Source organism: Rhinoderma darwinii, chromosome 7 (assembly GCF_050947455.1).
Source record: "Rhinoderma darwinii isolate aRhiDar2 chromosome 7, aRhiDar2.hap1, whole genome shotgun sequence".
Classification (NCBI taxonomy): Eukaryota; Metazoa; Chordata; class Amphibia; order Anura; family Rhinodermatidae; genus Rhinoderma; species Rhinoderma darwinii.
This window is the reverse complement of record NC_134693.1, coordinates 36372003-36396307: the sequence shown is the minus strand read 5'-3', so window position 1 is coordinate 36396307 and position 24305 is coordinate 36372003. Positions and strand designations below refer to the sequence as shown.

Sequence of the window (24305 nt, the reverse complement as noted above, 5' to 3'; positions counted from 1 at the left end):
TCCATTTATGTCGTCCTTCCGATATACCACGGAACCACATCTACGATATGCCAACCAACTCCCACGGACAAGACGAATTTATCTACTCTAATTGTTGATTTATTCAGTTATTTTCTGTTCATTTTTCTGACCTACTGAGCATTGTATGTTCCGCTAGTAATATATTTATTACATGTTATTCCTTTAAATTTCACCTTATTATTACCATATGTTACATTGTCAATTATTTGTGACCGTATGTCTTTTTATATTTCTCTTTATTGTATATACACATCGTGTACAGTTTAATTATTCTTCATGTGTGTGCCCTCCCTTTCTTTTTTTCTTTTTTGTGTCTCTCTCTTTCTTTGTCGTTTGGTTGTTTTTGTTTATTTTGTGTTTCACTTTTCGCAATAATATATCTCATTATGTGCGTCTTATATTCATGTTACTCATGATCTTCTTTTTCACTTGCACCATATTTTGCTATCCCTGGATTACTTTTCTCTCCCCCCCCCCCCCCCTTTCCCCCCCCCCCCCCTCTTTTCTCTTCTTTTTCTCTTTTTTCTTTTTTCATTCACCACTTTACTAGCACTTAATTCCCAGCATTATTATATTTTATTGTTAATTATATCTCTACACTTACAATGCACCATCATCTGTATTGTCGTAACTTTATTCTATTTGTCACTTCACATTATCAATGCTATCATTGGACTCACATGTCTTTTTAGGTCATTTGTTTATTTGTTTTTATTTTTTATTTTATTCATTATTATTATTTTTTCTCTCTTTTCTCCCGGAGAAACTTGATTAACACTCATGTTTCTACCTATATATTTCTTTTTCCCTTATTGTTCGGTCACACTCACATTTTTAAGCAGAAGTACATGCTCTGACACTTATTTCAATATCTCCGTACGTCCTGGGGTTTGCGCATGCCGGAGATGAACCTGGGAGCCTCGCCTTGTTCCTCTGTCGTCTGCACGCTCGCACTGCGCATGCCCTGTTCCCATGGACACGCGTCCTTGGGGGCACGCATGCGCACTGGGTGCGTGACGAACAGCGGTCAGGGATCTCGCGGCTCTGGTCGGGTTCCCGCGCATGCGCCGTAGACCGGAACGGGAGGACTAGCACCGGAATCGTTTACTATCTGATTAAGTGTATCATATATAAAGCTCGACACTGCAGTCCATAACACACTACCCCCTGAGGAAGCCATATTGGCGAAACGCGCGTCGGGGCGCAATCTTTTCAGGCTGCAGTGCGGGGCCACACTATATTTATCCTGATGGGTAAGCCCAACTACATACTCTCCATAGTTGATAGAGACCCTTTGTGACTCAACATGGGTATTACTCACTTGAACTTGTCTTTGGCAGTTATAGTCCTACTTTGATATTTTTGTCCAGGTCCTTTTGTCTACTTTTATAATACGTATTGAAACCATGAGCACGAATGTGCTACTTTCTAGCATTTTTATAAGCAACAGGGCTGATTGAGCTGGATCTGTGTTGCGGTTAACTCTTAACATGTGTGTTTCTTACCACTAGTGCATTTCCACACTGACACCATATTTGTTAGACTGTGCTACCTGTGACTTTCACTGGACAGTGATTTCTTGCCAAGGATTGTGTGTTCATGGTGGGCGCCACATCCTATTCTCCAATACTCTTGTGGCCACCACACTGCTTTCTTTTATCCGGATTCATCTTTGAATTTTATGTATCAATCTTGTGTATTGTATGTCCTAATAAATTTTGTCATTTTTTCTACTCTATTTGTGGCGTAATGACTTCCCTTCCTCTCAGTCTTTCATTAATGGCATATCATGTGGATATACCAGAAATGTGTAAGATTCTAATACTTTTTAACACAATGTATATAATAGACATAATAAATACTATAAAATTCTCCCCTCCATTTATTCTCCATTACAGATCAGCCTCTTTTTAATAAGAATCTTAAATGTTGGTAAATAGAAAGAATATATAGATGATTTCTTCTCTATTGATTTTCAAAGATTAAAATCTGCCCATATTTTTTGCAAATGTTCTGTAGAAATCTTTAGACAGTAAGCTCCCCCTAGTGGCAGCTGCAGGCTCACACTATGACTGTGTCTTTGTAAGCAGGGAAAGCAGTTTGTTGCCAGACCCCTCTTACTATGGATCTTTATAACAGTTAATGCCTTGTATGGTATGCTACTAATTCAAATCTTTTAAATGTTGGTATACAGATGTGTCCTTTCTTACCTTTCTTCTTGGCTCGAAATATCCCAAGATGAGTGGCGCAAGATGACCAGATACTGTCTTGATTTGTTTATTCTATTTGTGGCCAACCAGTGGTTGTGGTGGGAATTGCAGTCTGTTGAGGGTTTTGTTGAGGATTTTGCAAGCATGTCGCGATAATGTATTGAATTTGTATCATGAGAAATTGGAGTCCTTAATGAAATGTTTGTTATGACATTTTTCTTTTTTTCACTATTTTATTACATGAAACTTAACAATACATATAGAGAATATGATGTTACTGAAATAATTCAATTCTATAAAGTTTTTGTACAGCAAAGATATTCTTTTCTTTTTTTACTGATATGTACTTTGGTTAGACTTTTCTAGATCGCCTTTAAATATGCCTCCAGGGCACATTGCTGTAACAGTTTGTTGGATAGTGCCCCTGCTATAAGTAATACATACAACTATTTGACTATTTGTGAACTTGTTCAATTAACAAGAATTGTAAATTTGCAGAATTTTGAATATTCTTAGAACATTTAGACATCACTGAACTATGAGAACATTTCATCCACTGTTCTAACATGAGGCCAAGTCCTTCGCTGAATGTTGACAGGAGATATGTGTTCAATTAATATCTGCTATATCGAACTGTTGGACTCCATCAAAAAAGGCTGTCTCATGAAAATATAGAAGATATAGAAGCTGTAAAATGTAAAATTGATAAAATATGTAATGTTCATTTTTTTTTTGTTTTACAGATTTTTAAGGACATGAATATCCCTCAAGTAAGGAATCCAATGCTCCCCCCTGTCGAAGAAACGCCAACATCATTCAAAGCGAAGATAGCTCTGATTGGTGCAGGACCATCAAGCATCAGCTGCGCTTCTTTCCTGGCCAGACTTGGATATTCAGATATTACAATTTTTGAGAAGCAGATTTTTTCTGGAGGGTTAAGGTAAGCAAAACCATACAATATCTATGTTTTAGTGTGTAGTCATATTAACCCCTTCCCGCCGCAGCCATTTTTGGGATTTTCACTTTTGTTTTTTCCTACCCACCTTCCAAAAGCCATAACTCTTTTATTTTTCCATCAATATTGGCGTATGAGGGCTTGTTTTTTGCGGGACGAGTTGTACATTTTCACAGCACAATTTTTTGTACCATATAATGTAGTGGGAAACCAGAAAAAAATATATGTGGGGTGGAATAGTAAAAAAACAGCAATTCCTCAACATTTTGGGTGGTTTTGTTTTTACGGCGTTCACCGTACGGTAAAAACGGCATGTTAACATTATTCTGCAGGTCAATACGATTACAGTGATACTAAATTTATATTGTTTTCTTTATGTTTTACTACTTTAACAAGGAAAAAATTGATTGTTAAAAGTAAAATTTGAGTTTTGTCGCCACATTAAGAGAGCCATAACGTTTTTATTTTTCTGTCGATTTAGCCGTGTGAGGGCTTATTTTTTGTGGGGCGAGCTGCAGTTTATATTGGTACCATTTTGGGGTACGTGAGACTATTTGATCACTTTTTATTTCATTTTTTGTGGGAGAAGAAGGGACCAAAAACAGCAATTCTGATTTTTTTATTTTATTTTTTTACGCAGTTCACCATGCGGACTAAATAATGATATATTGTAATAGTTCAGACTTTTACGGATGCGTCGATACCAGTTATGTTAGCTTTTTAATTTTTTTACATTGTGCTTGAGGGGAAATGGGAAAAGGTTTTTTTTATTTATTTATTTTTTATTTGTTAGAAAAACGTTATTTTACTGTTTTTTAGTTTTTTTTATTTGTCCCCCTAGGGACGTCGCCGCGAGGGGTCCGTTGGGACATTACAGGGGGTCACCCCCTGTTTTTAGTGATTTAAATGGCACTTAACGGGTTAAACAAGCGGGATCGCGCTCGAACGGGATCCCGCTTGTTACCCGGAAGTGTCGCTTGTAACACACAGCCGACACACTCACTCTATGGAGCGCTCTCAGCCAGTGAGCCCGCTCCATATTCCCCCACCCAGCGTGCGCCGTATATATACGGTGGATGTCGGGAAGGGGTTAATACATGTTCAAAGTGGACGGGCACATTATAGTCCAAAGAGGGAGGCCTGTAATTGTCAACAAACAGCTTGCTTTCCATGTTATAGCTAAAATTTGTGTACCATGTTTTCTTTTTTTTTAAGCGAAACAAAGTTACAATAATGCAGGAAAAGTGATTAAACATTACATATTATATAACTTTTCTGCTCAATTGAAAAGATTTTAAGATGTAATATATGGAATGTGACGTATGTTGAAGTTTTGTATCTCTACCAGTTGACCAACTAGTTTGTTTGATATTTTTTATTAATTAATTATTAACTTCTTAGCACTATACAATGATACCTACAAGAGTTAATGAAAGATGTAACAGATCTGGATGATGTCTTTTAACAGTGCATCCGAAATCCCTCAGTTCCGTTTGCCATATGATGTTGTCAGATTTGAATTCGAGCTGATGAAGGACCTCGGAGTTAAGGTAATGATAATGATAGCATAAACTGATCTGCCAGACGTAAACTGCTAAATACCATGTCCATTAGTAGCAAACAATTAAAAGCTACAGTAGGCAGAAGCAAAGAGATGTTTCCTCTTGCTCAGGGCATTTGTCTGTCTGTTGTCTGAATGCCAGAAGTCTGGAAAAGGGCAATCGATAGTTCTCATTTGGCATGCCTACATGTGATTAATTGTCCGTTAAAAAAAAGAAACAAAACAAAGTTAAGTTGCTTTAGGGGTTCCAGGTGGTAGCTGGAAGGAACAGAATCATCTAGGCAGATCAGCTGAAGAACAGGCTTATATATGAGAATGCCAATAATGTTGTTCACTTCTTGATAAGCAGCATTTATTCTATACTTTGTAGTACAAATCTACCAGTATCTGCATCATTATATTTAAGAGTGGGTAGCCGGATAACGTGGTAAAACAATGGGACATCTGAGATCTATTAGAAGACATAAATATGGCTTGCAGCATTAAAAATAAGCACAGTATCCCATAGCCCAAAAATCACAGCTTACCCACTTATCAAGAAGTTTTAATTCTATCCTAAAAACAAACTGAAGAATTTATTTCTTCTATGCTGAAGAGCTGTGGGGTGTCCTCAAAATCTTCATGCACAGAGCTGCCAAATAGGGTTAGACGCTTTTCTCTTCCCACGTCTTTGCTTAATTATAGGATGACTAATTGAGCAATAGCCCTGTAACCTCCACCACCTGTGGAAGGCTCCACCAGCCTCCATTTAAACACTCAAACAAGTGGACGTTATGAATCAAAACAGTGTTTTAAGCATATAATACTGCTTAAATATTACGCATTCATTTAGTTCAAATGACCGCAGCAAAACGGCTAAGAGTTTTATCCCCTACTTCACCGTTTACGGTTAGGGACAGGGTACTAGCCAGAAAAGCACCGCCTTGGCCTAGATTAGTTTGAGCGTAAGAGGTTAATAATCTGATATATACCACTGTGTATTCCATGAGAAGTAGGATAAAAAAATACACCATTATTATGACATGAATATGAGTTATTAGACATCCATAGAGGTAGACCAACATTGATATTAACCTGCTCCTCCCTGTCCCGTATAAGGGCCAGTATGAATATGCTCACTATATTAATGGCGTTGTCTGCTTCTATTTCTAGCATGCGACTAATGCTTTAGATAATTCAGTACTAACACTACATAAGTAACTTTAATGTCAGGAAACACCTGCACAATGGGATTGTATGTTTTCTTAAAACTCATCCATCAGCATGGTGTATGTACAGAGATTCCTCTAGAGGTATTCAATGTCCATGGTTGACTGTATATTAATAAGGAATCTGGTGTTGCTTGTGTCCACGGCAAATATAATAATGGGACAGTAAAAATTCACTTTCACCAATCCATGGTCATCACATGTTAGGGGAGCATCTGACAGCTACTATAAAAATTTGAGTAGATTGGCAAAATCTTGCAAACATTTGAGGGATTTGTAGACAAAAATGATTTCTGAAAAAGTTTTGCTTAGTTAGTACACATTGAAATATTGACTTTTTACTCTAAAGCTTTTTTTGTTATATTTACATTAAAGGGGTTTCCCCACAATTCACAGGAAAGGTAATACTCTTTAGATAAGTGGTGCTCCAAATAAACCCCACCAATCACTAGAGTGGGGTACGTCTGCCATCATTCTTCTTCCTGTGAATAGTCACATTTGGGAGGTATTCTAGGGAATGGTTGTCGACCATGTGCATGGCTCACACCAATAAGAATTTATGTAAAAATCAAAAACTGCCGAGTGTTCTTACTCAGCTGATTCTGTGTCTTTAATAGCCCATGCAACTCCTCTGCACTGCATACATCAACAAATTGGAAAAAAGGTTGGGGCCCTACCAGTTAGATCTCATGATCTAACATTTACCACCTATCCTGTGATAAATGTTATTTATGTGAAAGAACCTACAGTGAAGGAAATAAGTATTTGATCCCTTGCTGATTTTGTAAGTTTTCCCACTGTCAAAGACATGAACAGTCTAGAATTTTTAGGCTAGGTTAATTTTACCAGTGACAGATAGATTATATAAAAAAAAAAAAGAAAAGAAAATCACATTGTCAAAATTATATATATTTATTTGCATTGTGCACAGAGAAATAAGTATTTGATCCCTTTGGCAAACAAGACTTAATACTTGGTGGCAAAACCCTTGTTGGCAAGCACAGCAGTCAGACGTTTTTTGTAGTTGATGATGAGGTTTGCACACATGTTAGATGGAATTTTGGCCCACTCCTCTTTGCAGATCATCTGTAAATCATTAACATTTTGAGACTGTCGCTTGGCAACTCGGATCTTCTGCTCCCTCCATAAGTTTTCGATGGGATTAAGATCTGGAGACTGGCTAGGCGATTCCATGACCTTAATGTGCTTCTTTTTGAGCCACTCCTTTGTTGCGTTGGCTGTATGGTTCGGGTCATTGTCGTGCTGGAAGACCCAGCTACGAGCCGTTTTTAATTTCCTGGTGGAGGGAAGGAGGTTGTCACTCAGGATTTGACGGTACATGGCTCCATCCATTCTCCCATTGATGCGGTGAAGTAGTCCTGTGCCCTTAGCAGAGAAACACCCCCAAAACATAATGTTTCCACCTCCATGCTTGACAGTGGGGACGGTGTTCTTTGGGTCATAGGCAGCATTTCTCTTCCTCCAAACACGGCGAGTTGAGTTAATGCCAAAGAGCTAAATTTTAGTCTCATCTGACCACAGCACCTTCTCCCAATCACTCTCAGAATCATCCAGATGTTCATTTGCAAACTTCAGACGGGCCTGTACAGGTATGGTATATAACCATTTCTTGTGTTTAGTTCGTGCCTGTACATGTGCCTTCTTGAGCAGGGGGACCTTGCGGGCACTGCAGGATTTTAATCCATTACGGCGTAATGTGTTACCAATGGTTTTCTTGGTGACTGTGGTCCCAGCTGCCTTGAGATCATTAACAAGTTCCCCCCGTGTAGTTTTCCGCTGAACTCTCACCTTCCTCAGGATCAAGGATACCCCACGAGGTGAGATTTTGCATGGAGCGCCAGATCGATGTCGATTGACAGTCATTTTGTATGTCTTCCATTTTCTTACTATTGCACCAACAGTTGTCTCCTTCTCACCCAGCGTCTTACTTATGGTTTTGTAGCCCATTCCAGCCATGTGCAGGTCTATGATCTTGTCCCTGACATCCTTAGAAAGCTCTTTGGTCTTGCCCATGTTGTAGAGGTTAGAGTCAGACTGATTAATTGAGTCTGTGGACAGGAGTCTTTTATACAGGTGAAACATATAAGACAGCTGTCTTTAATGCAGGCACCAAGTTGATTTGGAGCGTGTAACTGGTCTGGAGGAGGCTGAACTCTTAATGGTTGTAGGGGATCAAATACTTATTTCTCTGTGCACAATGCAAATAAAAATATATCATTTTGACTATGTGATTTTCTTTTTTTTTTTTATATATAATCTATCTCTCACTGGTAAAATTAACCTAGCCTAAAAATTCTAGACTGTTCATGTCTTTGACAGTGGGCAAACTTACAAAATCAGCAAGGGATCAAATACTTATTTCCTTCACTGTATAAACAAAGCACAATTCTTATTAGTGTGGTCAATAGAAGGCGTCGGCGAAGCACCCACCCCAAATACTTTAATAAAAGACACTTTTACAACAGAACATTCTATAATGGTGTTTATATCTGAGAGTTCTTGGAAGAGATATGAAGCCCGATCCTTACTTGGCTAAGTTTGCCAACTATACATCTAGCTTTGTTGAATTTTTAGCATTAGTTAAGCTTGACTTACATGGCCATAAATCAGACTAAAAAGGTTGCCTGTTGTGATCTTGTTAGGTATGATCAGGGAAAGATATGGATCAATTGTTTCTACAGCCTAGATATTTATAGTAATCAAACTGAAATATTGAAGCGAGCAGGTCTGCAAAATACCATTATAATCTCCAAAACATCTGTTCACATTTACAGCCTCAGGCTGACTCAGAGCATTTAGTTATTATTATGAATAGTTGCTTAACTTTTGGGCAACTTTTTGCATATTCATGTATTTGCTAAAATAGTTTTTTCTTTGCTGTTGCCCCCTCTGTGTTACCCAAGTAGATAACATGAACAGGCACTTCAGTGCTTGTCTATGTTCTACCCACTTGAAGCCTCTTATGAGCTTTTGTGGATGGACGGGGGAGGGGAATTATAATTGGTTTATTTCTACATTTCTTGCTTGTGCCCACCATGACAGTATGGCATATTGGTACATGCATACTTGCCGAGGACTGTCCTCTGAAGTCGATCTCAAAAGTGGCAAGGTTTTTGCTAATTTACAATGAAAGGGACACTTCTGGGCTATTTTTAGGGCAACCGGGCTACAACAGAGTAGTACTTAAAATGTCTTGCAATTTAGGGTGCAAACGTTGGTATGTACACATTGTCAATGTACTAATACAGAACTACAGCTTTTCCTTGCTGCTATGTTTAAATTTGTATGTGCGGAAGACGGCTGCACTGGAGCTCTATGATAAAACTCTGTGCAGCCATTTCTCATGTAGATCCCCAAATGACAATTCACTTTAGAATATTTTACTTTAATAATGTGAAAATGTATTCAATATAAAACATACAATAGCTCTTCAAGACATTTTCATCCAATTGCTGCATATGCTATTCTGCCGTCAGTCAGTCTATTAGACCTGTACACTTTACCTTCTGCGTTGTACCTGGTGTGCAAATACTTTCAATGTAAATGTATGCAGTTTTTTACATTAGAAATCAGTGCCTTAATACAATACCATTTCACTTATTGAGGACTATATACAAGGTATACTTTTACAGGATCATGCTCTTTTATTTCCTCAAAAATAGATCAAAATTACATACGGTATGCTTTTAGTAGCCTACTAGCATATTGCAATGCAGGAACACAGTAATGAGATGTTTGCTTTTTGCAGTAAATTTCCACATATTTCCATTATTGTGCCACGACCCCAGCTCCCTGCGCTCTCCAAGATTTTACCGCTCTACAAACATTTGACGTAACCACTGAAGATAGACAATAACAAGAGGAAAATTGTAGATGTGGCTTGCGCAAAATGCACAAAACTGAAATGTTCTTATTCAAAGCAAATCATGCTGGAGTACATTACTGGGATAATATTGCTTTTCTCTATATTTTTTTTTCCGCTTTTCGCTTTGAAAACTAACTGGAGGATAACTTATACAATGCATGGTGAATAATAAATATAGTTTAGGGAGTCCGTGCACAGAATCTGTAAAGAACAACGTTTGTAAGGTTATAATCTAACCTAATCGAATGCAATTTAATTTAATGAATGCAAATGTATAATTGCTGAAAGTAATAGTTGTCCTAGCTTCATCTAGATGACACGTTAGATATGAACACAAATTTATTTTCTTTTAGTCACATTCTGTGACGCCTATTATGCTACATGGTGAGCGATGCCTGTAAGAAAGTTCTCGGGGTTCCAATAAAACCCAAATAAACATTTGGTCAGCAGTGGTTGCCAAGATATATGCCAACATTGAACATTAGATTATTTTAAATGACATGACTGCTATATTTACTATTATTATAAATGGGAGGTTCTTAGCATATATTTTGATCAAATTGTATGAACCCACCTGCCACGACAAAGTGACCTAATACAGATGGGTCCCTACATTGAGTATTATATCTGGACAACAGGAGACTCACTTCTCGCTCTTGAGGCTAAGTCTACAAAATGTACTCAATATAGGTAGGGACCAAATAAAAAAAACTGATGAGATGAATGCATTAGTAAGAAGGAGGCAGTCACCACCCCCAAAAATATAATGCAAAAAACAAAGGCTAAATTCACATCCGATCTCCTGAATTATACACAGTCGTGTCAATAGACTATTGTAGCCAAATCCAAAAAACAACTCCTGGGGCCCCTAATCAATGCACATGTTCTATGGGGCTAATAGCATGAGTTACCTTCAGTGTTGGACTGCACTCCACACTTTGAAACGTTAAACCTATATAAGAGCAGAGTAAGCATCGCACACCATATAATCAAGTTAAAAATATAAATTGTATTATTCAATAGTTAAAAAGGACACGCACAAGTTTCTGACAAGACCCAGCCAAACAACTTGATATAACAAGGTATAGATATGTATCGAAGGAATACACGGCAGGAAGCAATTGTGGGAAGGAACCAACATGAAAATTTTACAGTAATATGAAGTAATTCGATTTCATTCCCCCTAAAAAAATAATAATAAAAGGTTAATCAATAAGTCCCATGTACCCCAAAATTATAGCAATGAAGTCCTGCAAAAAACAAGCCCTCATATAGCAACATCGACGGAAAAATATAACAGTTATGGCTCTTGGAAAGCAGCGATGCAAAATAAAATTATTTTAGATCAAAAGTGTTTTTATTCTGCAAAAGGAGTAAAACATATAAAAACTATACATATTTGGTATCGCCGTAATCGTACCGACCCATAGAATAAAGGTAACATGATATTTATGCCACACGGTAAACGGCATAAACGTAAAATGCATAGAACAATGGCTAAATTGCTGTCTTTTTTAATATCCCCCCAAAAAAAAGTTAATAAAAGTTCATTAAAAAATTCTATATACCCCAAAACGGTGCCATTGAAATACAACTCATCCCACGAAAAATAAGTCCTCATACAGCCATATAAACATGCAAATAAAAAAAGTTATAGCTCTTTGAATGTGACGATGGAAAAACTTAAAAAAATTCTTGGTCGTTAGGGCCCAGAATGCATACCGGGGGAAGAGGTTAAAAATCATAGTCCACTATGTTTTTTTTAATACAACTGTATACAAATATATTATGAATTTTAATTCCTCACCGTTTTTAAGATCTTTCGCGGGAATAGAAACGTTGATTAGATCAAAAAGGCTTTCCTGATTCTGTACTGCTTACATAGGTGCACAACTGGTTACTACAAAGAGCTCTGATATATTCAATGAGCAAGGCATCTGTGTCAAGCCCCTTTAACACTTTGTTAGAAGAATACTGCATGTTTGCAAATGAACAAAGTAGACGAATGGTATACTATAAAATACCCTAAGGTTTCTATTGACCAGTCCTATCTTTATCACTACAGCTAAAACAAGTATAATCTTTTTTGGAAAAAGTCAATGGCAGATATATACATCTGTACTATATATAGTTGGGGAAAAACCAAAACATATGCCTCAACTGTATGCCCAAAAACATTGTGTAATAGGACGTAATCAAGACAGGATTTCAGCCTGTAGATGTAAACAGTGTTTCCATTCACTGACAGCTAGTTGAGATCTTGAAAATGGTAATGACCTGAAACATATGGTACATTAGAAAGCTGTAGAACTTGTCATCATAAACTGATTTAAGCCTTATAAGATTAGAAAAAAAAATCCTTTTAAAGGGGTATTCCCAGAATTGATAATTCTCACCTATCCGCAGGATAGGTGATAATTGTCTGATCCCTGGGGACCCCACCACTCAAGCTCCTGACGATCACAAGCACAGGGGTCCTGAAAACCCTGTTCCTCCTCATTGTTCAACTGCAGTGAAGAGGACATTGATTGGAGTGGCGGTCGCGCATGCTTGCTGCCGTTCCATTCAAAGTCTATATGAATGATGGAAACAGCAGAGTACAGCACTGTTTCCATCATTCCCATAGACATTGAATCTAGCGGCAGGCGCATGCTCCACCGCTGTTCTATTAAAAACCCCTCCTCGATGTGGGTGGTACAATGAGGAGGATCTGGAGGTTCAGGACTCCCCGTTTTTGGGATCGGTGGGGGTCTCACCAGTGGGGCACAATGGGGTCAGACAATTATCACCTATCCTGTGAATAGGTGTTAATTGCCGATTCTGGGACAACCTCTTTAAGGCTGGGGATATACACAGCCTTTTGTAGTGAGGTTTTTCAATTTTATCTATTGAGCTTCACTTGAATGGGGCGAAGCTGCAGTTTTCCTAAAACATTTTGTGGCCGGGAGCGCCGCTGTGCAGGCAAAAATAGAAAAGAGGATGGGGCCCCATCATTCTCAGGATTGTGCACTTCCCAACAGTCAGACCCCCACCGATCAAAGTGTGATGTCATATCTTAGGGATTTGCCATCACTTTATGAGGTGAAATATTTTTTTTAATAACCCTTTGACTGTATAAAAGAAACTTTGGAACATTTTCATTTCTATGCCTTAAAATCTGGTTAGAGATATTGAATGTCTGTTCCCAGCATGCACTGTGCATTGTTTGAAATAGAAAAGAACCTTCTTTCTAATCACATTTTAATGAGCAGTTTGCAAATCATATTACGTATCCTCTTTGTCTTATCTATCCTGTCTTATTCTCCTCCAGGCTTTCAAAGTTTTTACTCTGTTTCCAAACACTCTTCTCCCTTATTAGGTTACATTACATTAGTTTTCTTAATTGGCAATGTATTTTCTTTTATAAGGTAATTGAGGGCAAGGGCCTGGGAATGCATGGAATGAATATAAAATCTCTGAAGGAAGAGGGATTTGCAGCAATATTCATTGGGATTGGTAAGTTTTCCTTATCACCATTTGTTTTCATTACAAAATGTGTTTGCTTATAATAATCTGCAGATTTACAATTTCTTTACACAGTTGGCTGGGAAATAGCACATAAATAGACAAATATGATATTATAAATATATACATATTACTGACGCAACTTGCTAATAAGAGGCTTTTTCTCATTGTACATGGAGATATTTAAAGATATGGAGGCCAGTTGTAGGATTCTGACTGAACGACAATTTCCATCTGAAGTGGAGCCAGAGGCGTAACTTAAAGTTCCTGGACCCCAATGCAAAATTTGTATTATGGCCCCCTACTATTGTACATCATCTATGGTATTGGTCTTCTTATATGCAACAGATGGATGTTTTAGGTCCCCTCAGACTCCAGGGCCCAGGTGGGAATGCAACATCTGCACCACCTATAGTTACACCCCTGCTTAGAGCCACACAAGAGCTGTATGTATATGTAAAAAAGATACAAACTTGACTGTAGTTTGGCAGATACCCAGATCTGAAATTCTGAAGTAGCATTTATGCATTGATGTGGCATGACTGCAAGAGTATAAAGAAAGATGAGTAGACAGCCAACCTGTTCCTGGAGTAATACCCATGGACTGGCGTGTTAGCTGCAAGACTGTGGAGACCGTGACGTTCAACAGATTACACTGCATCAGCAATCATGGTCATAAATACCTAGCCATAGTAGCTTGTTGTATTAAAGTGAGGAAGCATACGAGAATCTGTTGAGCATTATTAATATAACTGGAATTCTAGAACTGATAAAATCATGTATAGTGCAAAAAATATTTCCTATACTGGCCAAACTCATGCAGAAATCCCCAAGGATTTAAGGTCTCCTTTCAATTTGCATAGACTTTAACTGCATTTTTCCTTGGAGTGATTTGTGGAGCATTTTAGGGATTTGGCATAAATAATTAGAAATTTCGAATTTATTACATTTTCAAGTAGAACAAAATAAATGGTGATGAAGCATCAGATTATAGATCACAAAAATGATGACTAGTAGAATTAAGAAAAGTATGAATGACAAGGGGAAGTCCAGTGGAAAACAGTCAAACTCCCCGTGTCGCTCTGGGAACCCGTGGCTGCTAAAGATAAGTCAAAAGGGTCATAAGGGTAGTAGATTCACCTAAAAGAAAATAAAGATTTAGCATAAATAATTTTTCCAAATATAATGTTATTGGTGTTGATCACAGCTGCCCTGCAGTAAAGGGGGTCCAATAATATCCTAAAAGACAAATAATAGCATTGATGCAACTGCGCAGGTACATTATTTCTCTTGCGGGGAAAAACAAGGCAGTGATTTTTGCAGTCTAGTTGTACTTTGTGGATTCTCCCTGATCAGAAGGTCTACTTTATCGTTTTGGTTTATGTAAAAATATACCCCTGAATAATACTTGTTCCTACTATCTATTAAATTGCAGTTAAAGGGGTATTCCCATCATAGAAAGTGATGGCATGTCACTAGGATATGCCAATATTCTCTGATTGGTGGGAGTCCAACTGCTGGAACTACCACCAATCCTGAGAATAATAGAACAACCCCATTCACTTGAATGGAGCCATTTTACTGTTTCCTGGGATCACCGCTGAGCAGGGAACAACTTTAAAGAAGCCACAGCAGTAAACCAACTCTGCAGCCCCTTTATTCTCACAATCGGACCAGCTATCGTTTCCCCACCATGACCTTCCTTAAAGGGGTTTTCAAAATTTCCAGCAGGGCAGGGGATGTAATTACATAGTAAAGTAACAGATACTCACCTCCAGAATTCCTGTCCCCCCACACCAGCGCTGAGGTCCTGTTCGCCGCCGCTTTGGTCCTGGAAGATCCTCCAGCGGTCATGTGCCGTTCATGGCAACATCACCGCTGAGGCCAGAGATTTGCTGCAGTGGCACGTGACCACTAATGGTCTTCTGAGACCGGAGCCGTGGCAAATGGGACCTCAGAGCTAGAGCAGGGGGTCACTTCAGAAGGTGAGTATCTATTTGTTTACTATGTAACTCTATCCCCCGTCCTGCTTCATTTTTGAAAAATCCTGGATAACCCCTTTAAGGAACTGAGCTGGTGAATTTCACTAGAACTGATATTTGTGTAATTTCCTAATACCATATGTTCTTGGCGGAGCTTCAGGTTCATGAATATGGGAACCTTTTTCTCTAATCTAATGGAAGCCCTTGTGTTTTAGCTTCTTGTCTGCTGTATAGCAATTTCTCTGATAAATGATCACATTACACATGTTCTCTACATCCTTTATACCTAGTGATGCAATAAACATTTGCAATGCAAGAAAATGTTCTGTTCCATAAGTGTAGCCATATGCTGTAGTTTTGAATTATCTAAATTTACAACATGTCAAGAGAAAAAGCATTTGTCAAGTGTTAGACTTTTCCCACCCGTGCATAGGCTTGCTCCTGTCAGTTTACTCAATGAACTGAGATGATTGAGAGATATATGGTTCCTCTAATGGTGTTCAGGAGTAAACACTGGTTTCTACATCTTTAAGCATTTCACCTGAGTTGATCTGTATTCATTCAAACACTTCCGAATGCAGTGCATTAATTCATCATGGTAGAAAACTGCATGTACTGTCCTGGCTCATCGCATCGCAGTATCACATAAGTAAAAAGAGAAAGCTGCTTTCAACGCACGTATTTGCTGCATGCATCAAATCAAGCTTTGCAGTGTGAAGTGTTTGCGTGTTTTGTGTTCCACATCTCAAATCATAAAAAAACAAATTCAAGTGGTTTCCTGTGAATTTATATGGTATTAAAGTGCCAACAGGATGGTATAGCAGGCATTTATCTGTGTAATATGTACATTATGGGCAGTATCCGTAAATGACTCCTGCACAGCTGATGTGTTGGGCTACATTTTATTTTATGTTTAGAAAACATTCCATGGTTATTGCGATTCTGTTACCATTTTCATTCCACATAATGAAGGATTGTATTTCTAAAAAGCTTATGCTTCGGATGAATGGCTAGAATATATTCTCTGAAAACAGAATCAGGGGGAGGATATGAATTGTGCTTATTATTGTCTTTTATATGAAGCATCATTTTCTTCAGATTATTATTGCACAAATTATATAATATACATTGGAGATTTACACTACCTGACCAAGTCCAAACCATAAAAGATACTTAATGAAGAAATACAAAAGAGACACTTAAACCTCTCCTCTGAGTAGAAAGATCAACAGATCAACCATCTGGAATGATGTTTCTATACAGAATGCAAAGGTACTGAAGCAGTTGCCACCAAGTCCTTACTCCAAAGAAGCCAATGGGGCCCTAATGGTATATAAGAGAGAAGTACTATAGACCAGTAATGTGGAGGCACAATGACATTTTCTATATGCACATTGATATAATCATGCTACAAAATGAGTTCTGTGGATGTAGACTAACTCAAATCCTTCTTTCCATGTAATCCAGGGCCCCTTGTTGTTCTTTACGCTGAAGATAGTTGATAATGACATTTGGCTGTATGTTTGGGGTCGTTGTCCTGCTGCAGAATAAATTCAGAGCCAATCAGATGCCTCTCTGATGGTATTGCATGATGGATAAGTATCTGCCTGTATTTCTCAGCATTGAGGACACCATTAACCCTGACCAAATCCCACAACACCATTTGCTGAAATACAGACCCAAATTTTCAAGGAACCTCCACCATGCTTCACTGTTGCTGCAGACACTTATTATTGTACCGCTCTCCAACCCTTCGGCGAACAAACTGCCTTCTGTTACAGTTATTTAAAATTTTGACTCATCAGTCCAGAGCACCTGCTGCTATTTTTTTGAACCCCAGTTCCTATGTTTTCGTGCATAGTTGGGTCACTTGGCCTTGTTTCCATGACGAAGGTTCGGCTTTTTGATCAAAACTGTTCCATTAATACTACTTCTGGCCAGATTTCTCCGAATAGTAAATGGATGTACCTGGTCCAACTGGTATCTGCCTGCTCTAAGCTGATGGCACTGCTGAACATCTTCTGATTTAGAAGGGAATTAAGCATGATATTTCTTTGATCTACTGCACTAAGTTTTCTTGGCCAACGACTGTGTCTATGGTTCTCAATGTTGCCTATTTCTTTGTGCTTCTTCAAAATAGCTTAAACGCCACAACTTAAAACCCCAGTCTGCTTTTAAATCTTTGCCTGGGGGAGACCTTACTGATGCAGTATAACTACCGTGTGTTTTGTTGCTGTTGCCATGGTGGACCTGAAACTGTCTTCCACAACCTCACCATTGTAGCAGAGTTTGGATGTTTCTCATCCAGTTTTAAGCCTTCTACACATCTGTTTTTGTTGCCATTAATGACTGTGTTTCAACCTACATATGAAAATGATGATCATTATCACCTGTTTGGTATAATTGGTTATTCATACACCTGACTATAATCCTACAAAATCCATGACGTTGTGCAAGTTTACCTAGAAGAATTGATGCTGTTCTGAAGGCAAAGAGTGATCACACCGAATATTACTTTGATTTAGATTTCTCTTCTGTTCATTCACTTTGTATTTTGTTAATTAATAAATAAAAAACTAAACCCTTCTATTTTTTAAAGCATTCTTACTTTGCTGCATTTTTACCCAACTGCCTAAAACTTTTGCACACTACTATATGTATATATAGTAGATTATATACAGCATTATATAATTATATACTATAAAATGTGTGGTTTTAAACCTTTAATGACCAGCCTATTTTAAACCTTAATGACCAAGCTATTTTTTAAGTTTTTCCATCGTCATCGTCGCATTCCAAGAGATATAAGTATTTTATTTCTGTGTCGACATAGCTGTATAAAGTCTTGTTTTTTATGGGGCAAGTTGTATTTTTTAATAGCACCATTTTGGGGTACATATAATTTATTGCTTAATTCTTTTGGGGGGTAATAGAAAAAAAACATCAATTTTGCCACATTTTTTTGTGTTCTAAATTTACACCGTTTACCATGTGGTATAAATAACACAATAACTTTATTTAGCGGGTTGTTACAATTCCAACGATACCAAATGTATATAGATTTTATATGTTTTACTACTTTTACACAGTAAAAACTCTTTTTTTTTCAAAATTATTTGTTTTTGTTTTTCCATATTTGAAGAGCCATAACTTTTTTTTATTTTCCTGCCGATGCAGCTGCATGAAGGCTTTTTTTTCCAGCCCTTGTAGTTTTTATTGGTACCATTTTGGAGTATATGCGACTTTTTGATCACTTTTTATCACATTATTTTCAAGGCAGGATTCACAGAAAACAGCAATTTTTGTATTGTTTTTGATTATTTTTTTTTACGGCATTTGCCGAGCGGGTTAAATAATGTAATAACTTTATAGTTGGGGTTGTTAAGGACGCGGCAATACCAAATATTTGTAACTTTTTTTTACTTTTTCTTTTGTTTTTTTTAATAATAAAGCAGTTTGTAAAGGGAAAAAGCGGGTTTTTCATTTTTTACACTTTTTTATTTAATAACATTATTAAACTTTTTTTTTTTTTACCAGTCCCACTAGGGGACTTCACTGTTATTATAATACACTGCAATTGTTATTATAATACACTGCAATACTTCTGTGTATTACTGCCTGTCCTTGTAAAACGGAGAGGCATCTTCTAGGACATGCCTCTAGCATTAACTGGGGCAGAACTGGGGGCCTTTATTAGGCCGTCCGGCTGCCATAGAAGACACCGACACCCTGCAATCACATGCAGGGTGCCGGTTGAATGAGAGAGGGAGCTACCTATCTCCAAAACCACTCAGATGCGGCGCTCGCTATTGAGCGCCGCATCTGAAGGGTTAAATGAGAGAGATCGATACTGATATCTATCTCAGCCGTTCGAGCGGGGATGCTCCCAGCTCTGTTAATTTATTCCGATGCAGCGTTGTAAAAAGCCTACTGTATCAGAATAAAGCCTGTTCGTGGCCGCCGTAAAAACACTATGGGGCGGTCACTAACAGGTTAAAATGTTATATGGTAAAGACAGCCACAGGCGTAACTTAAAGCTCCTGGGCTCCAATGCAAAATTTGTAATGGCTCCTCACCCAACTACCATGTGCGTTTTGTACTACTATTATCATCTCATGTGGCGGAGGAGTTTTTGAGCTCCCTCAGGGACCCAAGTTGGGGTGCAACTACTACCTCTACACCCCTTATAGCTATGCCCCTGGACCCAGGTACAACTTCTGTACCAGTGGCCAGTATTAGGCCCCCAGGTTGCCATAACAACCATTGTAACCGGCCGATCGTGCCGCGGGGGGCACCCCCTGATTCAAACACTTTAAATGCAGCGGTCGCGATTGACCTTGGAATTTAAGGTGTTAAACGGGCGGAAAGTGATCTTTGATTCCGTCCGTTGTAGTGAGGTGTCAGCTGTATTACACAGCCGTCACCCGCTGTGTATGGAGCGCGCTCAGCCCGTGAGCATGCTCCATACTTAACCCTTATCACGTACAGTTATGTGATAATGCATTAATGGGTTAATGATATGTTTTGTGTGTGCAATGATAACAACATAGTTTACAAAGCTATTAAATGTGGATGAGCACATGTTCTGTATAGATGGGGGGTGGGCCCTAAGAGTCATCTCTGGTGAGCCCAAGAAACCCCAAGCCGACACTGAACATGAGCTTCATAAATACATTTGTCAATACTCATTCTAATAATACGGAGAATACTGCCATTGATAAGCATGAACGGTTATGAAGCAACATCTTTGCTCCTAGTATTTATAATAAAGTACATCTAAATGTAAATGTAATGCTATATGATTTATTTATCAAATAATGTGATATTTCAGAGGGATACATCTCGATATATGTATGATTTGTTTCTGTGGTGATATTTTTGAGATTGGAATTTCTGTGGGAACTTTTTAAGGCAAGCGTTTTGTTTTCAACAAAATCTGTTTTTTTACAGAGTTAATATTTTCCTACCTGATTTTCCCATAATATCAGTTTTCCATAGATAGAGTTCGTATTTCTCAGGTTGACCAACATGAAAAATGTTGTTTTCTGAATAATAAATGGTGCTGGAAAGAAAAACCACAGTAGCAGGAGGTTGCATCATGTGGAAAACAATTAATATATTACAATTTTTAACTGATCTCAGAAGATTCAGACTACAATACTAAAGCATTAAAACAAATATACATTTCTTGCTCATAAATCATGGAAAATAATACTTTTTCATTATTTTCTTTTTCAGTATCTAATTATTTTGCAATAATAACATGAAGTATGATAGGCTATAAGACACTCCAGTGCCCTAAACAATCATGTTTTCAATTCCATTTGTATTGAGGTTTTCTCCTTGCAAGGCTACAGGTCAAGATACAGCTTAGAATCAAGAAACTATAGCAAAACATAAATGTAGAGATTCAACAGACAGATGAGATCACGTACATTCTTTCCATTTTATACTTTCTGATATGGGATACAAGGTGATAGACCGTAGAATAGACAATCGGAGAAATAGGAAAATATGTTCAATAAGAAGAGACAATGGGGGAGATTTATCGAATCTAATGCAAAGAAAAAGTGGTTGCAGTGTATATGACATTGCTGATATCATTTTCCAAAGGATCAGTGATAAATGAGATCTGGAATCTGATTATTTGCGATAGGCTAAGCCTTCACCTTTGCCTTGCACCTTTTTTTTTAATACATCTCCTCCAGTGTGTTACAGCCAGTGAATAGTTATCACTTGCCTTGTAGGTAAAATGAGTAATATGCTAGTGTCTACAACAATACTGCAGAAGCACAAAATCCTGCTTGAGTTCTATCCTGGAGCAGGGGGTGGGGGTGAAACATGGCCAGTCTTTCGAAAGCCCCATATGGTACATGTACAGCCAAGGCTGCTTTGCCATAAGGTGGGTGAAAGTAAAGGATTTTCTGACTCTCCATCCAAGCCATAATTTAAAATCAAAACGTACATCTCACATGTCTCGTAAGCTTCTATGGGGCAAGTATTCATTTAAAAAGTGTCCTATTTGCATCTTTTTGACAGGATGATGCAAATCCTGTTTTCGATTTTTGGATATTTTTTATAATAGTCTATAGCAACAGGACAGGCTGTTGTATCCTAATGCTCGATTGTGATTTAAGACCAGGCTTGTTGCTATGGACCCAATAGATGGAGATGGGGTTCTGTGCAGGTTACCCCTATCATTCCTGGGCGGTATGGTTGTCTCCCCTTTATCAAAACAAGGGATGAGGAAGCCAGAACTAGAATCATACACACATGTATAATATGATCTCCAAGAAAAAGGTACTACTTAAAAAGCTTTTTTGGTATTTGCTAAAGTATTTTAGTAATTTCCTGAAATCCACCACGGAGGATAATGGCATATTGTCTGTTATAGTAGAAAAGCACATTCTTGCCATGTCTTGCTAAAATGACATATTGATTTGTTCCATCTAAACTTGAATAGTGTGTGTCAAGAGAGGATTATGACCAACACACACATTTTTTCTTAACAAATATTCTTGTAAATGTCCACACTAGCATTTTATCTTTGGATGTCCAGTACCTCTTTATTTTCTCGGTAATGAGAAACTGCCATGTATGAGAACATGCTACTCGAAGATAAAGGTTCTGTACTTTGTGCTTTCCACACTATAATGAATATTGCTTTATGTGCTTGCTCCATTGTTGTATTTATATACGTGTCATCTTATTCTTTTCAGAAATATTTGAGATTACTTATATTTTTAAAGAGGGCTTTTAAATGAGATCTATGATGATGTTTTTTATTATTGTTTTTTTATATTCTTTTGAAAACTAAGTGTTTGATTTTTAAAATTCCATCTAGAAAGAACAATTTAGCACAAAAGCTTTGAAATAAATGTAAGCATTTCTGCAGCTAATGTGGTCAATGGTGCATATAAAACCAATTTCTAATTTTATCTCATTATATTTTAGTCTTTTATTCCTTCAAAACAAATCAGTGCGTATGTATAAAATGCAGCCCGATGTATCTATATACAGTGGTCTCTCAAGTTACAATATTAATTGATTCCGGGGTGACGATTGTAAGTTGAAAATATCGTAACTTGAGACCATAACTCTATGGAAATCTAGGAATTGGTTCCAAAGCCCCAAAATTTCAACCACAGATAAGAAAAAAAAAAAGATGATTGCGCAGATAACTAATACAGATAAAGCAAGTTCTCACATATAAAAGTCAGAAATACTGTAGCTGCTGGAAGCTGTAAATCACTTTCTACAATGAAAACAGGAGCTTCTCCAGGAGCCTGTACAGTACACAGTGTACCAGAAATATAACATGGAGTCCTGGTGTCCAATGGAGCAACTCCTCCTGGCGCAGGTAAAGAGCAGTACAGGACATGAAGTATTATGGAGAGGCGCTACTAGACAGGCGCCATTAGACTAATCAGGGCATGCATTGCATTACATCAGGTGTTTTACCAGTAAAATGCCCATGCTGATTGGCTGGATCTTTCAACCAATCACATGCACCCTAGATCCAAACCTTTTGTGGCATTGTATGTTAAATGTGGCTTTAAGTTACAATGGCCTAGGAAAAACCATTGTATGTTGAAAATATTGTGACCTGGGGCCATTGTAACTTGAGAGACCACTGTAAATTCTTATTGTATACAATTGTGCGGTAACCTATTTAAACCAAACTGTATTACATCTTTGTTACGCTAGGTTTACAGTACTTTTGGGCTGTTAGTTCAGTGGGCGCATCTAATGTGTTTAGATGCTATTACTAGCCAAACATATGCCAATAGAGTGTCTTTTTGGCATAAATTTGACTAATATAAATTGATGTACCTTTACTGTATTGAAGTGTAGTTGGCTACATATTTCAATACAGCGTAATTTCTACACACAGTTTGAGCCCAGTCTTATAAAAACGTTGCCCCTCTGCCCCGGCTATGTAGTGTGTTTTCGCCAATGCCAGCCAAATGCTACTGTTTTCCACATTTTGGTTGGCCTTCATGGAATACAACATTTTATTGTCTGGCACTGTTGTCATTTAATTAAGGAAATTATCTCATATAAGAAAAATATATTCTGAGTTACTTCTGTCCATGGGTTTTTCTTAGTATTGAAGTTTATCTAATTCACTTGAAGGGGGCTGATCTGCAATACCAAACACAACTCATTGACAGGAGTGGCGCTGTTTCTGGAAAAAAGGCCGACCCTATTGTCTAATCTCTGACAAACCCTTTAAATAAGTCTAACCAAATGTTCCTTTAGGTGTGGTCTTAGGTGTGCTCTAAAGTTGCAAAAAGGTGTAGTATTATTTAATGAATATAGCAACTTGCATGGCATGTTTGAGAAGGTTTTGGACACCTACTAAATATGCATTAATAGCCTAATAAAAATATTTTTCATAGAATTTAATAAAGCATTAAATGTGTCTCAGGACAACAAACATGGGGCTTAGTCCATTAGCGTATATCAAGACCCACGGCAGCAATGATATCCTAATGTGAGGTCGATAACTATTATTAGAGTGGTCTCTAAAGACCTAACCATAGAGCCAATAATTCATTCAGTAGTATGCATAAGCTTTTTTTTTTTTTTTAACTATGACAGAATAAATCCATAACACTTACTTCTTAAAATGGGAATTCCCTATAAATGATAGTGACTTCTGTTCTTGGGGTAGGGCGTGTTACTATGTATTAAAAAGAGCAAAGATTTCTTAATCCTGTCTATAATATCAAAAATCATTAAAATTCAGACTACCACTGTAACTATTTTCTCCTATCTTAGGAAAATAAATCATTAGGAATCATTTGGAAAAAAAGACTTATAGCCAAGTGATCCAAATCTAAAATAAAGAGATTTGCCTATAATCACCAGTCAAGCCTTGAATAGCAACCAGGATGCCAATATGGGGAATCTGTTCTGTTGCGTAAAGTTGGCAAATGTGTATTTTTTTTTTTGCGATTCACTGAAGATCTGCC

At 37.7% G+C, this 24305-nt stretch overlaps 1 protein-coding gene across 3 annotated transcripts in view; it reads left to right on the top strand.

Annotated features, from left to right (window-relative positions):
• Positions 1-24305, top strand: part of DPYD (dihydropyrimidine dehydrogenase) — a 751325-nt gene that overhangs the window by 240053 nt on the left and 486967 nt on the right. For 2 of the 3 annotated variants that reach the window (XM_075833172.1, XM_075833173.1), the window contains exons 6-8: positions 2975-3171; positions 4655-4736; positions 13249-13336. In XM_075833172.1, coding sequence (XP_075689287.1) covers positions 2975-3171; positions 4655-4736; positions 13249-13336 — 367 coding nt within the window. Of the gene's footprint in view, positions 1-2974; positions 3172-4654; positions 4737-13248; positions 13337-16794; positions 17575-24305 lie in introns of those variants that run through there. The other variant, XM_075833174.1, reaches the window with a different exon arrangement.